The sequence below is a fragment of the Scyliorhinus torazame genome, chromosome 15 (genome assembly GCF_047496885.1).
Source record: "Scyliorhinus torazame isolate Kashiwa2021f chromosome 15, sScyTor2.1, whole genome shotgun sequence".
Taxonomy (NCBI): domain Eukaryota; kingdom Metazoa; phylum Chordata; class Chondrichthyes; order Carcharhiniformes; family Scyliorhinidae; genus Scyliorhinus; species Scyliorhinus torazame.
This window is the reverse complement of record NC_092721.1, coordinates 124,555,758-124,569,397: the sequence shown is the minus strand read 5'-3', so window position 1 is coordinate 124,569,397 and position 13,640 is coordinate 124,555,758. Positions and strand designations below refer to the sequence as shown.

Genomic DNA, 13,640 nt, shown 5'->3' with positions numbered 1-13,640 from the left:
ACTGGGGAGAAGAAGGAGAATTTCTTCTCCCCGGGTGGGTGAACCTCCAGGGGTCCACCGCTCCCATCTGCTCCATAAAGTGACTGAGTTCCCTTGCCATGCTTGAGGTTTTCCCCGTTTTGGGGTTTGATCTGTCTGTCTTTGGGTCCTGTACACAGTTGAAGTCCCCCCCCCATGATTAGTCGATGCGTCGCTATGTCAGGGATTTCTGCCATGGTCTTCTTGATGAACCTCGTGTCGTCCCAGTTGGGTGCGTACACGTTAACTAGTACTACCGGTGCCCCATCCAGGGCCCCGCTGACCATGACGTACCGTCCCCCTGGGTCCGTAACCATCTTTGTCGCCCTAAGCATCGTCCTCTTGCCGATCAATATCGCCCCCCCCCCCTGTCCCTTGCTCCACAGCAGGAATGGTAGGTCTGCCCCACCCAGCCCTTTCTTACCCGCAGTCGGTCCTGCTATCTCAGGTGTGTCTCTTGGAGGAAGACTATGTAGGCCCTCATATTTCTTAGATGGGTGAGGACTCTGGATCTCTTCACTGGGCCGTTGAGTCCCCTTACGTTCCAGGTGACTATCCTGGTGGGGGGCTTCTGCCCCCTCGCTCCCGTGGGATTAACCATACTTACCTGATGGACGCACCCCTGCCCTCCGGGGTTTCCCTTTGTTAGGGGGCCGTCCAGGGTGGCCGCTGTCACTGCTCTCCATGCGGTCGGGTCCCAGCGCTCCAGGGTTTCCCTTTGTCCCGGGGGCACCCGACATGGCCGCCCACTGACCGTCCGCCATGCGGATAGTCCCCTGCACTCTGGGGTCTCTCTTCGCCCATACCGTACTGGGTGGGTGCTTGCAGCGATTCCTTGTTTCGAGCCCTTGGTTGTGGGACTTTGTAGCCCTATTCCTTTTCTAGCCTTGTTTGTCCCTCCTTCCCTGTGTCGCCCCTCCCCGTTCTCTCCCTCCATGTGTCCCCCCCCCCTCCCGGTCTCTCCCCTTTCTCCCCTCTCCCTTGTACCCCTCCTTTGTCCCTCTTTCCCCTGCTCCTATCCCAGTTTGCTCTCCCGTCTCTGTTGAGTGGTTCCCCCCACCTCCAGCCTGGCACCTTCCCACCTGTTTGGGGCGCGCTGCGGCCCTGCTTTGTTGCATACCCCCGGCGCTAGCTTTCCCGCTTGTACGGCTGCCCCCCTCTCGGGAGTTACTGTCTCGCTTCTCCCCTGCCCGGTCTCTACGGTTTTCTGCCCGCTCTTCCCCTATCCTACCCTGCACTCCTCTTGCTTGCTCTCCCTTCTCCGCTACTCTCGTCCCTCGTGCTGGGGCCTGGCCTCCCACCTGAAGCGGTCCCTCGGGCAGTGGTCTGTTCTTTGTTCAGGGTGCTCTCGCCTGGCGTTGCCTCCCCCCCATTGGCGTGTTGTTGCCCCTTGTCAGGGCCCCTCATTTCTACCTTCACTGGTGGTTTTCCGGCCCGTGTTCCTCGACAAACTTGTTTGCTTCGGCGGGGGCAAGAAGTATTCTCTTTCTTGGTATGTGACCCACAGTTTTGCTGGGTACAGCATACCAAAACGCACGTCACTCTTGTCAAGAGCTGCTTTCGCTCTATTAAACTCGGCCCGTCTCCTGGCTAGGTCAGCCCCAATGTCCTCGTAAATTCTAATGGCATGTCCTTCCCATTTGCAGGTTCTGTTTTTCCTGGCCCAGCGTAGGGTTGTTTGCTATCTTGGTACCGGTGCAGTTTAGCTATAACTGCTCTCGGATGTTCCCTGCTTTGGGCTTCGGGCGCAGCGATCGGTGTGCTCTGTCCATTTCTGGTGGGCTGGGAAAGGTTTTCTTCCCCACTAAGTTGCCCAGCATCTCGGCCACGTATGCCGTGGGGTTTCTACCCTCGATCCCCTCTGGTAAGCCCACTATCCTGACATTTTGCCTCCTCGAGCGGTTTTCCTGGTCGTCCACTCTGCCCTTCAGGCTCCCCTGTGTTGTGCCCAGTCTCGCCACCTCCCTCTCCAGGGCCGTGATCCGGTCGCTCACGTCAGTCGCTGCTTTCTCCAGCTCCTTGATGGTCGGCTCTTGGGCTTCCAGTTTCTTCCCTTGGGCGTCCAATTTCTCCTCTGCTCTGCCCAGGGCCTGCTGCACCTCCGCCAGAGCCTTGGCCATTGCTGCCTGCACTGCGGCCTCTATGTCTGCCCTAGCCTCTGCCTTGTTTACCTGCTGATGTTCCCTCAGCGCATCGGCAAAGGCTGCCATCCAGTTGCAGCTCCCCCCTGGCCCCGGGGGAGACTGCACCTGTCTGCCCAGCTCTTTTTGATGCGGCGATACTTCCGTTCTGCCGCTTTGCTCGCTGATTGGCTCGTCTGAACTGACTCGCCCATTGCCCCGTCTGCCTTTGGTGCCCCTTCTCCCTCTGCTTTGGCTCCCTTCTGGCATTTCCCCCTCCTTTTTTTTCCTACCCCCCCCCCTCTTATTTATTTATTTTCTCCCCCCCTTCCCTTTTTCTTCTCCCCTCCCTTCTCTCCTTTACCACTTTATTTTTCCTCTTTTATAAAATTCTTCTCAGGTGAACTTGCTTTTGGTGAGAACAAGAAAAGTGCAAAAATATTTTTTTTTTTTTAAAAGTTTTAAATGTTTAAAAGTTTTCTTTTCAGAGTTTTGTTTTTGCTAAAGTTCCTTTTTTCCTTCCTTTTCCCTCACTCACCCAGGTCGAGAGAGAGAGAGGCGTCTGGTCCGGAGTCCCTCTTTGTTCCTGCCTCGTAGTGGTCGCCGCCGGGGGGGGTCGGTCGGTCGTTCCCCGCTGCTGTCCCCGCTGCTCGGTCCGGGCTGCCGCTCGTCGCACCCTGCGCTCTCCTGCTGGCGGGGGGGGGTGGGGGGGGTGGGGGGGGGGGGGTGGGGGGGGGGTGGGGGGGGGTGGGGGGGGGGGTGGGGGGGGGGGGGTGGGGGGGGGGTGGGGGGGGGGGGTGGGGGGGGGTCGCTCCTCCGTTCCTTTCTCCCTGCAGGTTCGGCCCCCGCTTGGGTCCTGGCCGCCGCTTGGGTCCTGGCCACCGCTTGTCCTGCCCTGTGCTCTGCTTGGGTTTGTTTTAATCTTCACTGCCTAGAAGGTATTCTGACAAAGCATATTACCTGCCATTATTGAATCCACCCATTATTAATTTATGCCAACTTCTGACAATGCAGCATTTCCTTAGCACGTGGGACTCTCCACCTTTTTGTTCCAGAAGCACCCTCCATGTGTAATTCCAGAGACTTTTTGCGACAGATGTATTTATACTGTCAGGCTATTAGTTATCCAGTTGAACAAATAATAAATAATAAATAAATAATCTTTATTATCACAAGTAGGCTTACATTAACACTGCAATGAAGTTACTGTGAAAAGCCCCTAATCGTCACATTCCGGCGCCTGTTCGGGTACAGAAGGAGAATTCAGAATTCTCGGCTGGTATATATATATTAGTAATATCTGAACACCTCAGCAATGGATTGGAGGACTATCACAAAGATGGTCTGAGAACCCCTTTATAACTTTGCAGATAAGGGTTTGCACGGCAATTGCCCAGAAATGCAAACTTCCTCTGGGCAATTGCCCTGTGCTGGGAACCACCTGTAAATTCAATTTAATTTCAAAATTCAGGTGGTTCCGATTGGTTAAGCCAAGAGTTACATAGAAAAGGTTTGAAGAATCAAAATCATATCTAAATTTTGGGTAACTATTATACTGCCCCGGATTAAGCCCCCCACTATGGAACTCCCCACACACCCCAACCCTCAAGGGGCGCTTCCCCATACCCCACCCAACCCAACACAGACCCGAGCGAAACCAAACCCAGTCCCTGCGCAAACAAACCCAAAATGGCACCCAGACCACCACCCATAGCTAACGTAAACTCCACACACCCAAGGCGAACCAACCCGCTCTCAATCTGACCTATCTTGACCAGAGGGTCACCACGCTCCGGTGCCATCTTGGAGTATATGACTCAAATCCCCCCACCCCAGGAGCTCTGACCCACCCACCCCTCCCAACCTTCCCCACTGAGGTCTGACAATCCCCCCCCCCCCCCCTCCCGCCTTTCCCCACCGAGGTCAGACTCCTATCCCAGTCACTCCATTGAGGTTCAACTTGCCCCACTGAGACCTGACCTCCCAACAATAAAGTTAGGCCTGTTACAAGAAAGGGGCTGTCCTCCTTCCCTTTGACGGAGTTGGACTTTGACGCTGAGCATTGTGGATGAGCTGCTCTGCCTAGATCTCATCCAGCCTGAGTTGGAAGGTTGGGCAAGACATGCTCAGAAGAAAATTGACCTAAGTTATTGGGCACCAAGTGACAATCCGACACTGATCACCGCTCTGAGGAAGTTCAGGCCCAATATTATTTTTATTTTATTTCATGAGAAATTTGCTGCTGGTGCTAAGTGACAGTTCTGTCAAGTCGCGGAGGTATCTTCAACCTGCACATCTAAATATGATGCTCGCGCATTCATCCCGTACTAAATTCCATCCCACAACATTCCTATTTTCCCATGCAAAGTCATAAGAAAGCTGAATGTTGAGCAAGAGCTTTCTGGCTGCAAAGGTTTTGAAAGCTCAAAGATTGAGCAGAAAATTGACTATTGTAAATGTATTATCGTACATATTAAAGGATGTAATCTTCACTGAACTATTTTTTAAAATATTCTCATCTCATTGCAAGATGCCTTCCTTCATGATTATGTAGCTATAGGAATCTTTGCTCCCACTCAGCATTTGGTATTTTCTATAATCTAGCATCACAAATTGCTGGAAATGATTACTATACTCTCTTACTTTCCGCTAATGCTGTGTTTCCTTTCATTTTGTTTTCCTATCACCCTGTAACCTGCAGGTTTTAAAACCCAAATCTGCTGGTATATAATCATACGTTTTTGATTCTCTCTTTTTTTGTTCTCACTTATTTTCAAGGCATTAATATAGGCCTTAGCCCATCGCATAGGTTTCAGCTATATTCTAACGGATAAAGGGATTTTTGGCTGGGATTTTCAGGCCCAGCCGTAAATCAATGGAATTTTCTCCTCGTCCCGGCAACAGGTCCTGCCATGACAGGACCAGAAAATCCCGGCCATTGTAGGAGTGAGGGATGGATTTTTTAAAGGATATATTGGGGGTAAAAGTCAACCCAGAAGTTGCAAAATGTACGTAAGGAGATTGTTTCCCCATTATATGCCTTATTTGATTTTCCTTTTGATTGACCTTGTTTTCTACTGCTAAATTCAATTTTACCCCACTCAAGTTTAAATGATGTCTATTGACTGGACAGCTTGGTTGCATTTTTAAAATCACAGATATGCATCAAGCTATTGAAATGGTGGTGCAGGCCTGCCAACACACCCATCATTCCGAAGCCAATTGTAACGCAAAATTACTCAATATCCAACTGGAGGATGCTCGACTATCAGCTAAACAGCCTTTTATTTTCCCCCATTTTCAATATTTTTGTATCTGGTAAAGAGAAATGTTCAAAGAAAATGTAAAACAAGATCTTTTTTAATGTCCTTATGCTTTTTCTCCAGAGTTGCTCACAGCTCTGTTCTGGGGGTTGATTTTCAATGACTGGAGACTCCAGGCCAATACTGGAGGGTTGGCAACCCTGAATCCATCCAGCTAGGGACTCCTCCCTGCACCTGAAATGGCCGTCAGGCTACATCTGTGGAGAGATGACCCTTCATGATCATTGCTGGAAGCTGTGGCCTTCTTAAGTTGGATTTTTAAAAAACTTATTTTCAGAAGGTGCTTCCATTCTGAAGTGCTGTCTCTCGCATTCTCTTGCATGCCACAGCAGCTTCCACTTCAGAATGGTAGGGTTGCTGATGTGTCATTGCTAGCGGGCTCTTATTGGTCTTCCAGCCTTGGGAGGCCATCCATTGTCCTTAATTGGATGACAAGCCTGCCGCCCAGGGCACAAACTGGCCATCCCTGCAAAGAACTGAGAGTGACAGAATGAGGCATTAACACCTGAAAATTCTCCCACTGTCAGGGGCCTGACCCCAAAACCAATATCTGGCTCTTGGTCCTTCTGCATTGGGTATGGGACATTGGTACGATCTTACAACCCCCTGTGCAGTCAGCCCTTCTTCTCAGTGGGTTTAGTAGAATGGATACATGGCCAGGACCATAAACGTCACTGTAAAATCTAATTTCTAAATGGAAACTTTAGCTGCTTTGATTGGCAAGTGTCACATACTTTATCAGCGTGTGTATGGTGGGGGGAAATACATTATTGTATCACGCAAAGGGACATCGGATAATGAGATTAACTGTAACAGGAAGAGATGAGAAATTGTTCCCTCCTTATTGTATTGTATGAAGTCTATGAGCTGTCATGTGTATAAAACTTTCACATGCTCAAAGATGGGATGAAAGCCACATCGGAACCATTATGAGGTAAAATATTTGGATGAGGCTTTTGAGGCACACTCAGGATTCTAGCTAAAACTTTAATAAAGGTACAAGGGCTCACGACAGTATGGCACATAGATGTCTTTTTGGAAGAAATATTTATTTTCATCCTTATTTTGTAAAAATAAAAACTTCAGTTAAAAGAAATTGCAGTGGAAATGTTTCAGATGACTGTTAATAATACTGCTCCACAGCGGTGGCTAGTAGTGAGAGCACGCAGTCATATATATTACAAGGAAAGCTCAATGAAAAATGATGGGGATATTATTGAATTGGATATTATTAATGTAAATACATTTAAACTGCTCTTTGGACATTTGAATGGCAAGATTATGGATTATAGTCATTTTAATCATATTTACGTGGCTGATCTAATCAAAATGTAATTACTTTAAGGAACTTTTGGTGGACTTGTTGATGTAATCATCTATTTGGAAATATTTTTCAGGAATCCTCATTATGATGTCCTTGTGTGATAATGTCAATATCTACGAGTATATCCCTTCCATCAGACAGACTGACCTGTGTCACTACCATGAACGATACTATGATGCTGCCTGTACTTTGGGTGCCTACCACCCTTTGCTATATGAGAAACTCTTGGTGCAACGCATGAACAAAGGAATGGAAACAGATTTATACACAAAAGGAAAGGTGATTCTGCCTGGCTTTTGTACCATGAAGTGTTCTGGAGGAGGATGAGATTTGTGCTGCAGAATGATTGCTAGTTATGTCATGCAATACAAAACATGACAGATAAAAAAAATACTTGAAATGAATAGATAGGACTAATTTCAGGGTAATATCGAGTTAATGAGCCATTGCGACAACAAAACAATTCTGTTCCATCTTACTGACACTTTTGTATTTTGTACAAATTTATTGAAACACGCTGTACTAAAGGTTACCAACTGAAGTTAAGTTAAATTTCAGATAAAGATCATAGAATTCCCCTTTTCTCCCATGCCACTACAATTAAATTGTTATGTAAATAGGGCCTGTATGGTTTTAAGTAATGGCTGTTAGTTTTGTTTTATGTAGGGTTAGATGATGATAGTTTAAGAAATTGACATTCTTAGTTAAGCATTTAAGTTAATTGGCAATTACCACCAGTAGCTTTGCATTGTGGATTATTTGACAGGAAATTGCAATCCCTTTTTCTCCTCTAATCCATTCTACTATGATAGTAACATTTAATTTAGTAGTTTGTGCTTCATTCACATTTCGGCTCAGCTGGTTGTAGCAGTTTGTATTTGATATTTTAAATGAAAACATAATTTTAAAAAATAAATTTAGAGTACTGAATTCTTTTTTTTTTAAATTAAGGGCCAATTTAGCGTGGCCAATTCACTAACCTGCACATTTCTTTGGGTGTGGGGGTGAGACCCACGCAGACACTGGGAGAATGTGCAAACTCCACACCAACAGTGACCCGAGGCCAGGATCGAACCTGGGTCCTCGGCGCCGTGAGGCAGCAGTGCTAATCACTGCACCACCGTGCTGCCCTAAAAGGGAACATAGTTAACATAAAGAACAAATTCAAATCACATGCCAGTATAATGTACAAAATATAAGAAATATGGAGAGGAATATTTAAATACTGCACCAGAAAATGTCTGGAACTCATATTTATAAATTCTTAAGGGACCATAGTTTTACTGAAATTTATTAGACTGGAATAATTCCTCTAGAGCGCCAATGTTTTGAGCAATTTGATGTGTGTACTTAAATCCCCTCTTCACTCATGAATGTTAACATTTTATTGTTGCAGCAGTTCAATGAAATTTCCAGCACATTAAGCTAAGTATCTTGCCAAACCAAACAGTGAGTTGGAGCTCGAAATACCTCACCATGATGGGATGTTGCTCACACCAATAATTCACCAGTCATGTTGCCAACCTCAGCTGTGTTGATATGATGGGCTGGGGTAAAATGGGTTCATGAGAGTCTAGTGGAGGACAAATACTTCATAATGGTAAATGGAAAATCAACGGGACATTAACTCTAGTTTTCACTCTGGTCCGTTTTTAGTTCTAGAAAGTGACACTTTAAGATGCTCGGCAGGCCTGCAAGATGTTCTGTGGAAAAACGAAACATTTCGCTAAGCAAATGAAGGGGGCACTCAGTACAGCACATACCTTCGCCATACTTTGTTAACTCAACATAATGATATCGTGAGACTCACCTCCTTGATCTATTTTTGCTTAAGTGTTAAAAACTATGGCGGGAAAAGACAGTAGTGGAGCCGGCAGGCTACACACCTCTCTTCCCAACTGAGTTGACACTTAGACAAAAAATAATAAAATTCTGTCCATTATCTCTGTCCACCTTCAATGGCAGAGGTAAAAAAAACTATAAAAGGGGAGTATTCACCCAAAAATTCAGGGGCAAAGAATTCCTAAATGAACCCTATTACCATACATTTACATATCATTAATGGGATTCCTCATTGTATCACCCACTCCCCCATATTAGAATTTTGCTGTTCTAGTGAATGATGGGAAAGCACACCTTTAATTGAAAATCTAATATTTACTGGATGAGTTAGTTACATCTAGTGTCAGAAGGTAAGCTGAATTTTTCTGATCTTTTTTTTACTCACCTGTCTGAGGAGCATGGTCTCTCACCTGTCTCAACAATTCCCACCTCACTTGGTTGGGCTGCTGATGTCTCCGAGCTTCCAGCACTCTGATTGGGCCAGTAGCATCAGGGACCTACCCACTGTCCTTAATTGGATGGTGGGCTCACAGGCAGCCAATTAGGAGGCTATCTGTAAGGCAGCCAATTAGGAGGCTATCTGTAATAAAGTTACCAAGCCAGTCCCGCTGTCAACAAGTGTTGGCTCAGGATCCACTTTTCATCGACATCAGGGTCCCAAACTCTGTTACAAAATTCAGGCCAATGTGTGTTGCTGCTGCCTCTGTTGCCATCACACTCTCCACGTCTCAACCATCCCCAACCTTTCACCAGACCCACCTTGTTGCCGGTAAGACAGGTATTGTGCTAGTGCAGAGCTGGCGAGCTCCAATGGGCTGTCAATTTGGTAACCCAATCTACAAGTGTGGTAATGAGGTCCAATTTTTAAAATGAGCCATCTCCATACACTGCAAAAAAATTACTTTGGGTTCAACATGCAGAAGTTCATTTTAACCTCGAGCAAGTTTCAGGTGTGCAGGCAGCGAGCCAACTAAAAAATGCAGCCATGCTTGCCTAAGTTTCAGGACTGTGCATTTTAACTTCTAAGCCTCGTCTACATATCATTAGTTAGCTGGCTGCTGAAAAAGGCAATAGCCGACCAAGAGGCAGGAGAGAACGTTCAAGAAGTTAGACGTTACCAGCCTTCACTCATCATTGTCAGCTGTCCCTCAATTCGAGGATAATGTCTTCTTAGGGTTGCATGTTTCTGCCATGATTCTTCATGTGACTGAACAAGCTGATTCATTGGCCACAGAACTTGGGCCCATGGTGCAGTAGGATTTGCTTCCCTTTCTTTCTCTTTCACTGCTCTGTCTCATCATTACGATGCTGTGACTCGAAGTATGCTGTAGCTGGATGAACGTCATCACTATTCTGAACGAGCAAGCTTCTCCCAGTAATTAACATCAGTGCTGTCATACCACAAGGGAAGCTTTTTAGTGCCTTTGAAGCATTTCCTTTGTCTTCCCCACAATGTTGTCCTTTTGTGAGTTGAGAGAACAAGACCTGACCAGGAGGGCAGTTTTCAACCATGCGGACACAGTGGTCGGCCCGACAAAGTTGATTTTTCCGGAGTTTCGCCTGAATGTTCATGAAGTTCATCAGTGTGTGTTTCATAGTCGCTCCATTGATTCTGAACAGTGTTACAGAGGCATTGCTGATGGGGTTTCTTTCACACCTTAATGTGTACTGACACACAGCCCATTTCTCGCTGTGGTACAGGAATGTGGTGACAACAAAATCTCGATACATAAGGACACTTTGTGAGTACTAATGTTAGCCCTCATTAAGGGGCTGCTGGCCAGAAAGCAAGTAAATCAATGGGCAGATGTTCAGGGCAGCCTCATGGAAGCAGAGTGAACTGAAGGATGGAGGAAGCTTACCATTCTCCTCGTGGGATCCAAAGCACTGACCTTGGAGGACCTTTTCTATCTGCAGATCAGTTGTAGTCCTCTTTTCAGCTGCTAGGAAAGCTGAAGTTGTTTACCTTCTCAGGCCTTGTTGAAATACAATTGGGATCCTTTGGTATGGATTTACATAAACTCAACGAGCTCACATCTGCCTTAGATGAACACCTCATACGCTTGGAGAACCCAACAATTTACAATCAGCAATGCTGAGAAAGGATCAAATCCTGAATGTACAAGGGACTCTTTCACTTTTAACTGTCCAGCTGCCCAACATCCACCAGATGGAAAGAATCCAAATTGCTCCTTCTGGAGATGAGAATTGTGGATATTTGCCATTCTTCTCGTGCTCCTCTTTTTGTTCAAGTTTACATTTTAAGTTGAGAAGCCATGTTATCAAGCTTCAGTATAAACCAGATCATAACATATAGGATCAGACATGGAAAGGGAAGGAAGAAGATGGGGAAGCCTTTTAGATTGGTTACTGAGAGCTTGAGGAATGTCTTACTGGCACAACCACATCTTAGGTCACAGTAAAATAATAATGTTGTTTGAAAATTACAATGTACTTTCTAGAGGACGGTTTCCTCCATTTTATACCAGATTTCACATTCCGTACACTCTGATTCCAAATGTATAGCAGGTAATGTTTGTAACAATGACATTTAAAATGTACACAGGACATCTCTGGCATTTAAATTAGAAGCTAATAAATGTGAAGTACACAAAATGGCATGAAGGTTTATAGGATTGGCAGTGATTTCACAAACTGCATCATGTTGATCTGATTCTGGGCTGCCTTAATGAAACAGTGTAGGGCTTCCTTCCATCTGTAATGCAGCCTCAGAACTTTGATGAGGTCAGCAGAGATCATTTTGTTTGATGTTTGACAAATCAATTTCGGAAAGACGAACTCTGCCAGAAGTGCTGCACCTGAAGCTGCCCCCTCCAGCAAGAATGTCTGCTGACAACACTTGCAGGGCTGGAATCTGCTTTGGAGTTTCTGAAACCATATGTCGTTGTGGTGGCGAACATCTGTCCACAGCTGGTGTCACTATTTGCATTGATTGCCAGCTAGAGTTTCCAACTTCTTGTGATTAATATTGAGGGCTTTCATGCCTCTTTTGACAGCATCCTGGAATCGGAGCGTTTCGGTGTCCTGCTAATCTCTTGGCACAAGCTACATCCCTGTTTAGCGTATTCTTGGGAATGCAACTATTTTCCATCCTGCGAATATTCTCAAGCCTGGATAGCCTACTTTGCTCAATTAGCACTAGCTTGCTTGGATGTCTCCATTGGTGACTTTGCCTTTCCATGTGTCCTCTAGAAAGTACATTGTAATTTTCAAACATTATTATTTTACTGTGACCTCAGATGTGGTTGTGCCAGTAAGACATTCCTCAAGCTCTCAATAACCAATCTAAAAGGCTTCCCCATCTTCTTCCTGCCCTGTCCATGTTTGATATCGAGCATGTGTTGTAGACACTGGAGATAGAAATTATAGAGCATTCTTTCTTGGGAGGTGTAAGTTTTCCAAGCTTTGATGACATGTCCTGAGGATACAACCTTTATAGATAAGGTTAATAAAACAGTACGATCCATTTTATTGTGAATCCTTGGATAAGGACCAATGCCTAGAGTGCAGGTTATCGTCAAAGTTGAAAAGAGCTTGAATATGTGTCTGAACCATTTGATTGTAGGTCATAGGAGGAAGGGAATAGCAAGGCAAAAAGAAGTTATAAGACTTTGAAGCCCTCAAAGAATAGTTGCAGTAGATGATAAGAAAAATCTTGGCTTCAACAAAATGAGGATGCAAGAAAGAGGGAGATAATGTAGCATGCCACAGTTGGAGGATAGGAATCACAAAAGAGAAACATTTAACATACAGTAAATCCACAATGATATATAGCCAGAGGAGTTTAATTTTAAGTTACATTAAATCAAAAATTCCTTGAAAATCCTGCAAGGCATCACAACTTTATTTTATGGTTAATTCTCAGAAATGACATTATAATTGCTGAAAGGTTGTCCAGTCAGATTATTAATCAGTATTCACTGCAAGATAAAAATATGAAGCCTAAAATTTTTGTCCACAGTGGACTTTAAAGTCTGAAAAAAATCTTTTTGATTCAATTGTGTGTGCATTTTATTTAGGATATCTTCACAACCGTACTGTTTTTACCTAAGGGAAAAAAACGTGAGGATTCCCAAGCTGATCATCAGCCCATTGAACAGCATTATGAGCACTCTTTCCATGGCCAACAAGTCATGGCATTGGACTTGAACCTGGAACTTCTGGTCTCGAGGCAGGGGTGCTGCCGCTGTGCCACGTGATCACCTGTGTGTGCATTAACATTATTAAGAACAAATCTCCATAACATATTTGTCTGATGTTAGTGAACTAAAACTGCTGCTTATAGTTATGACTATATTTCACTGTCTGACCAAGAGAATGCCTTTGTTTTCTTACTGGGGTAATATTTCTAAAGAGCCATATTTTCAGATAACTCTTCCTTCATTTCAGTTATTATGTTCTGCGATTTATTTTTTTAATGGAATGTAAGTATAAAAATGGTCACTGGTTAAATCAGTGGACATAATCTTAATACATTCATATGAAATCCTTTGTTGGTATATTTTATTTTAAATGGGGTAACACTTCCACTAAATGAGCAACAAAGGAATGTCCCATGAATTCAATAAGCATTTCCTCACTAACATTGTGAACAGTAATATTCTGGTTGTACAAGTGTAATTAAAATATATTAAAGAAACTGCACCGCCAGAAGATTCCAGCTTGTAAACCACGAATTTGTTTATGAAAGAAAAAAAATTCAGAAGTAAGAAAACTAATAGCATTGATTTTATCATACTGCATTTTAAGTACCATTTCAAAAGCATTATGTTTAAGAGGACTTGGTCATACTATGAAACCCCTTAATTGCAAAATGATTGCAGAATTGAATATCAATCTTTAATTAATACTTGAAACCTCTAATTTTTAAACTAATAATTACAGATAATCCTTTTACCTGATCATGCCCTGGAAACCTTATGACATCAATTAAAATATGAAGTTTGAAATTCTTCCACAACATGCAAATGTTAAAAAAATTATAGATATTTG

The 13,640-nt window shown here is 44.5% G+C and overlaps 1 protein-coding gene across 4 annotated transcripts in view; it reads left to right on the top strand.

Moving 5' to 3' along the window:
- Positions 1-13,301, top strand: part of st6gal2a (ST6 beta-galactosamide alpha-2,6-sialyltranferase 2a) — a 248,051-nt gene extending 234,750 nt beyond the window's left edge. For all 4 annotated transcript variants that reach the window (XM_072476680.1, XM_072476678.1, XM_072476676.1 and 1 more), the window contains one exon: positions 6,859-13,301. In XM_072476680.1, the coding sequence (XP_072332781.1) occupies positions 6,859-7,112 (254 nt within the window). In that variant the 3' untranslated portion in view covers positions 7,113-13,301. The remainder of the gene's footprint in view (positions 1-6,858) is intronic.
- Positions 13,302-13,640: the final 339 nt, after the last annotated feature.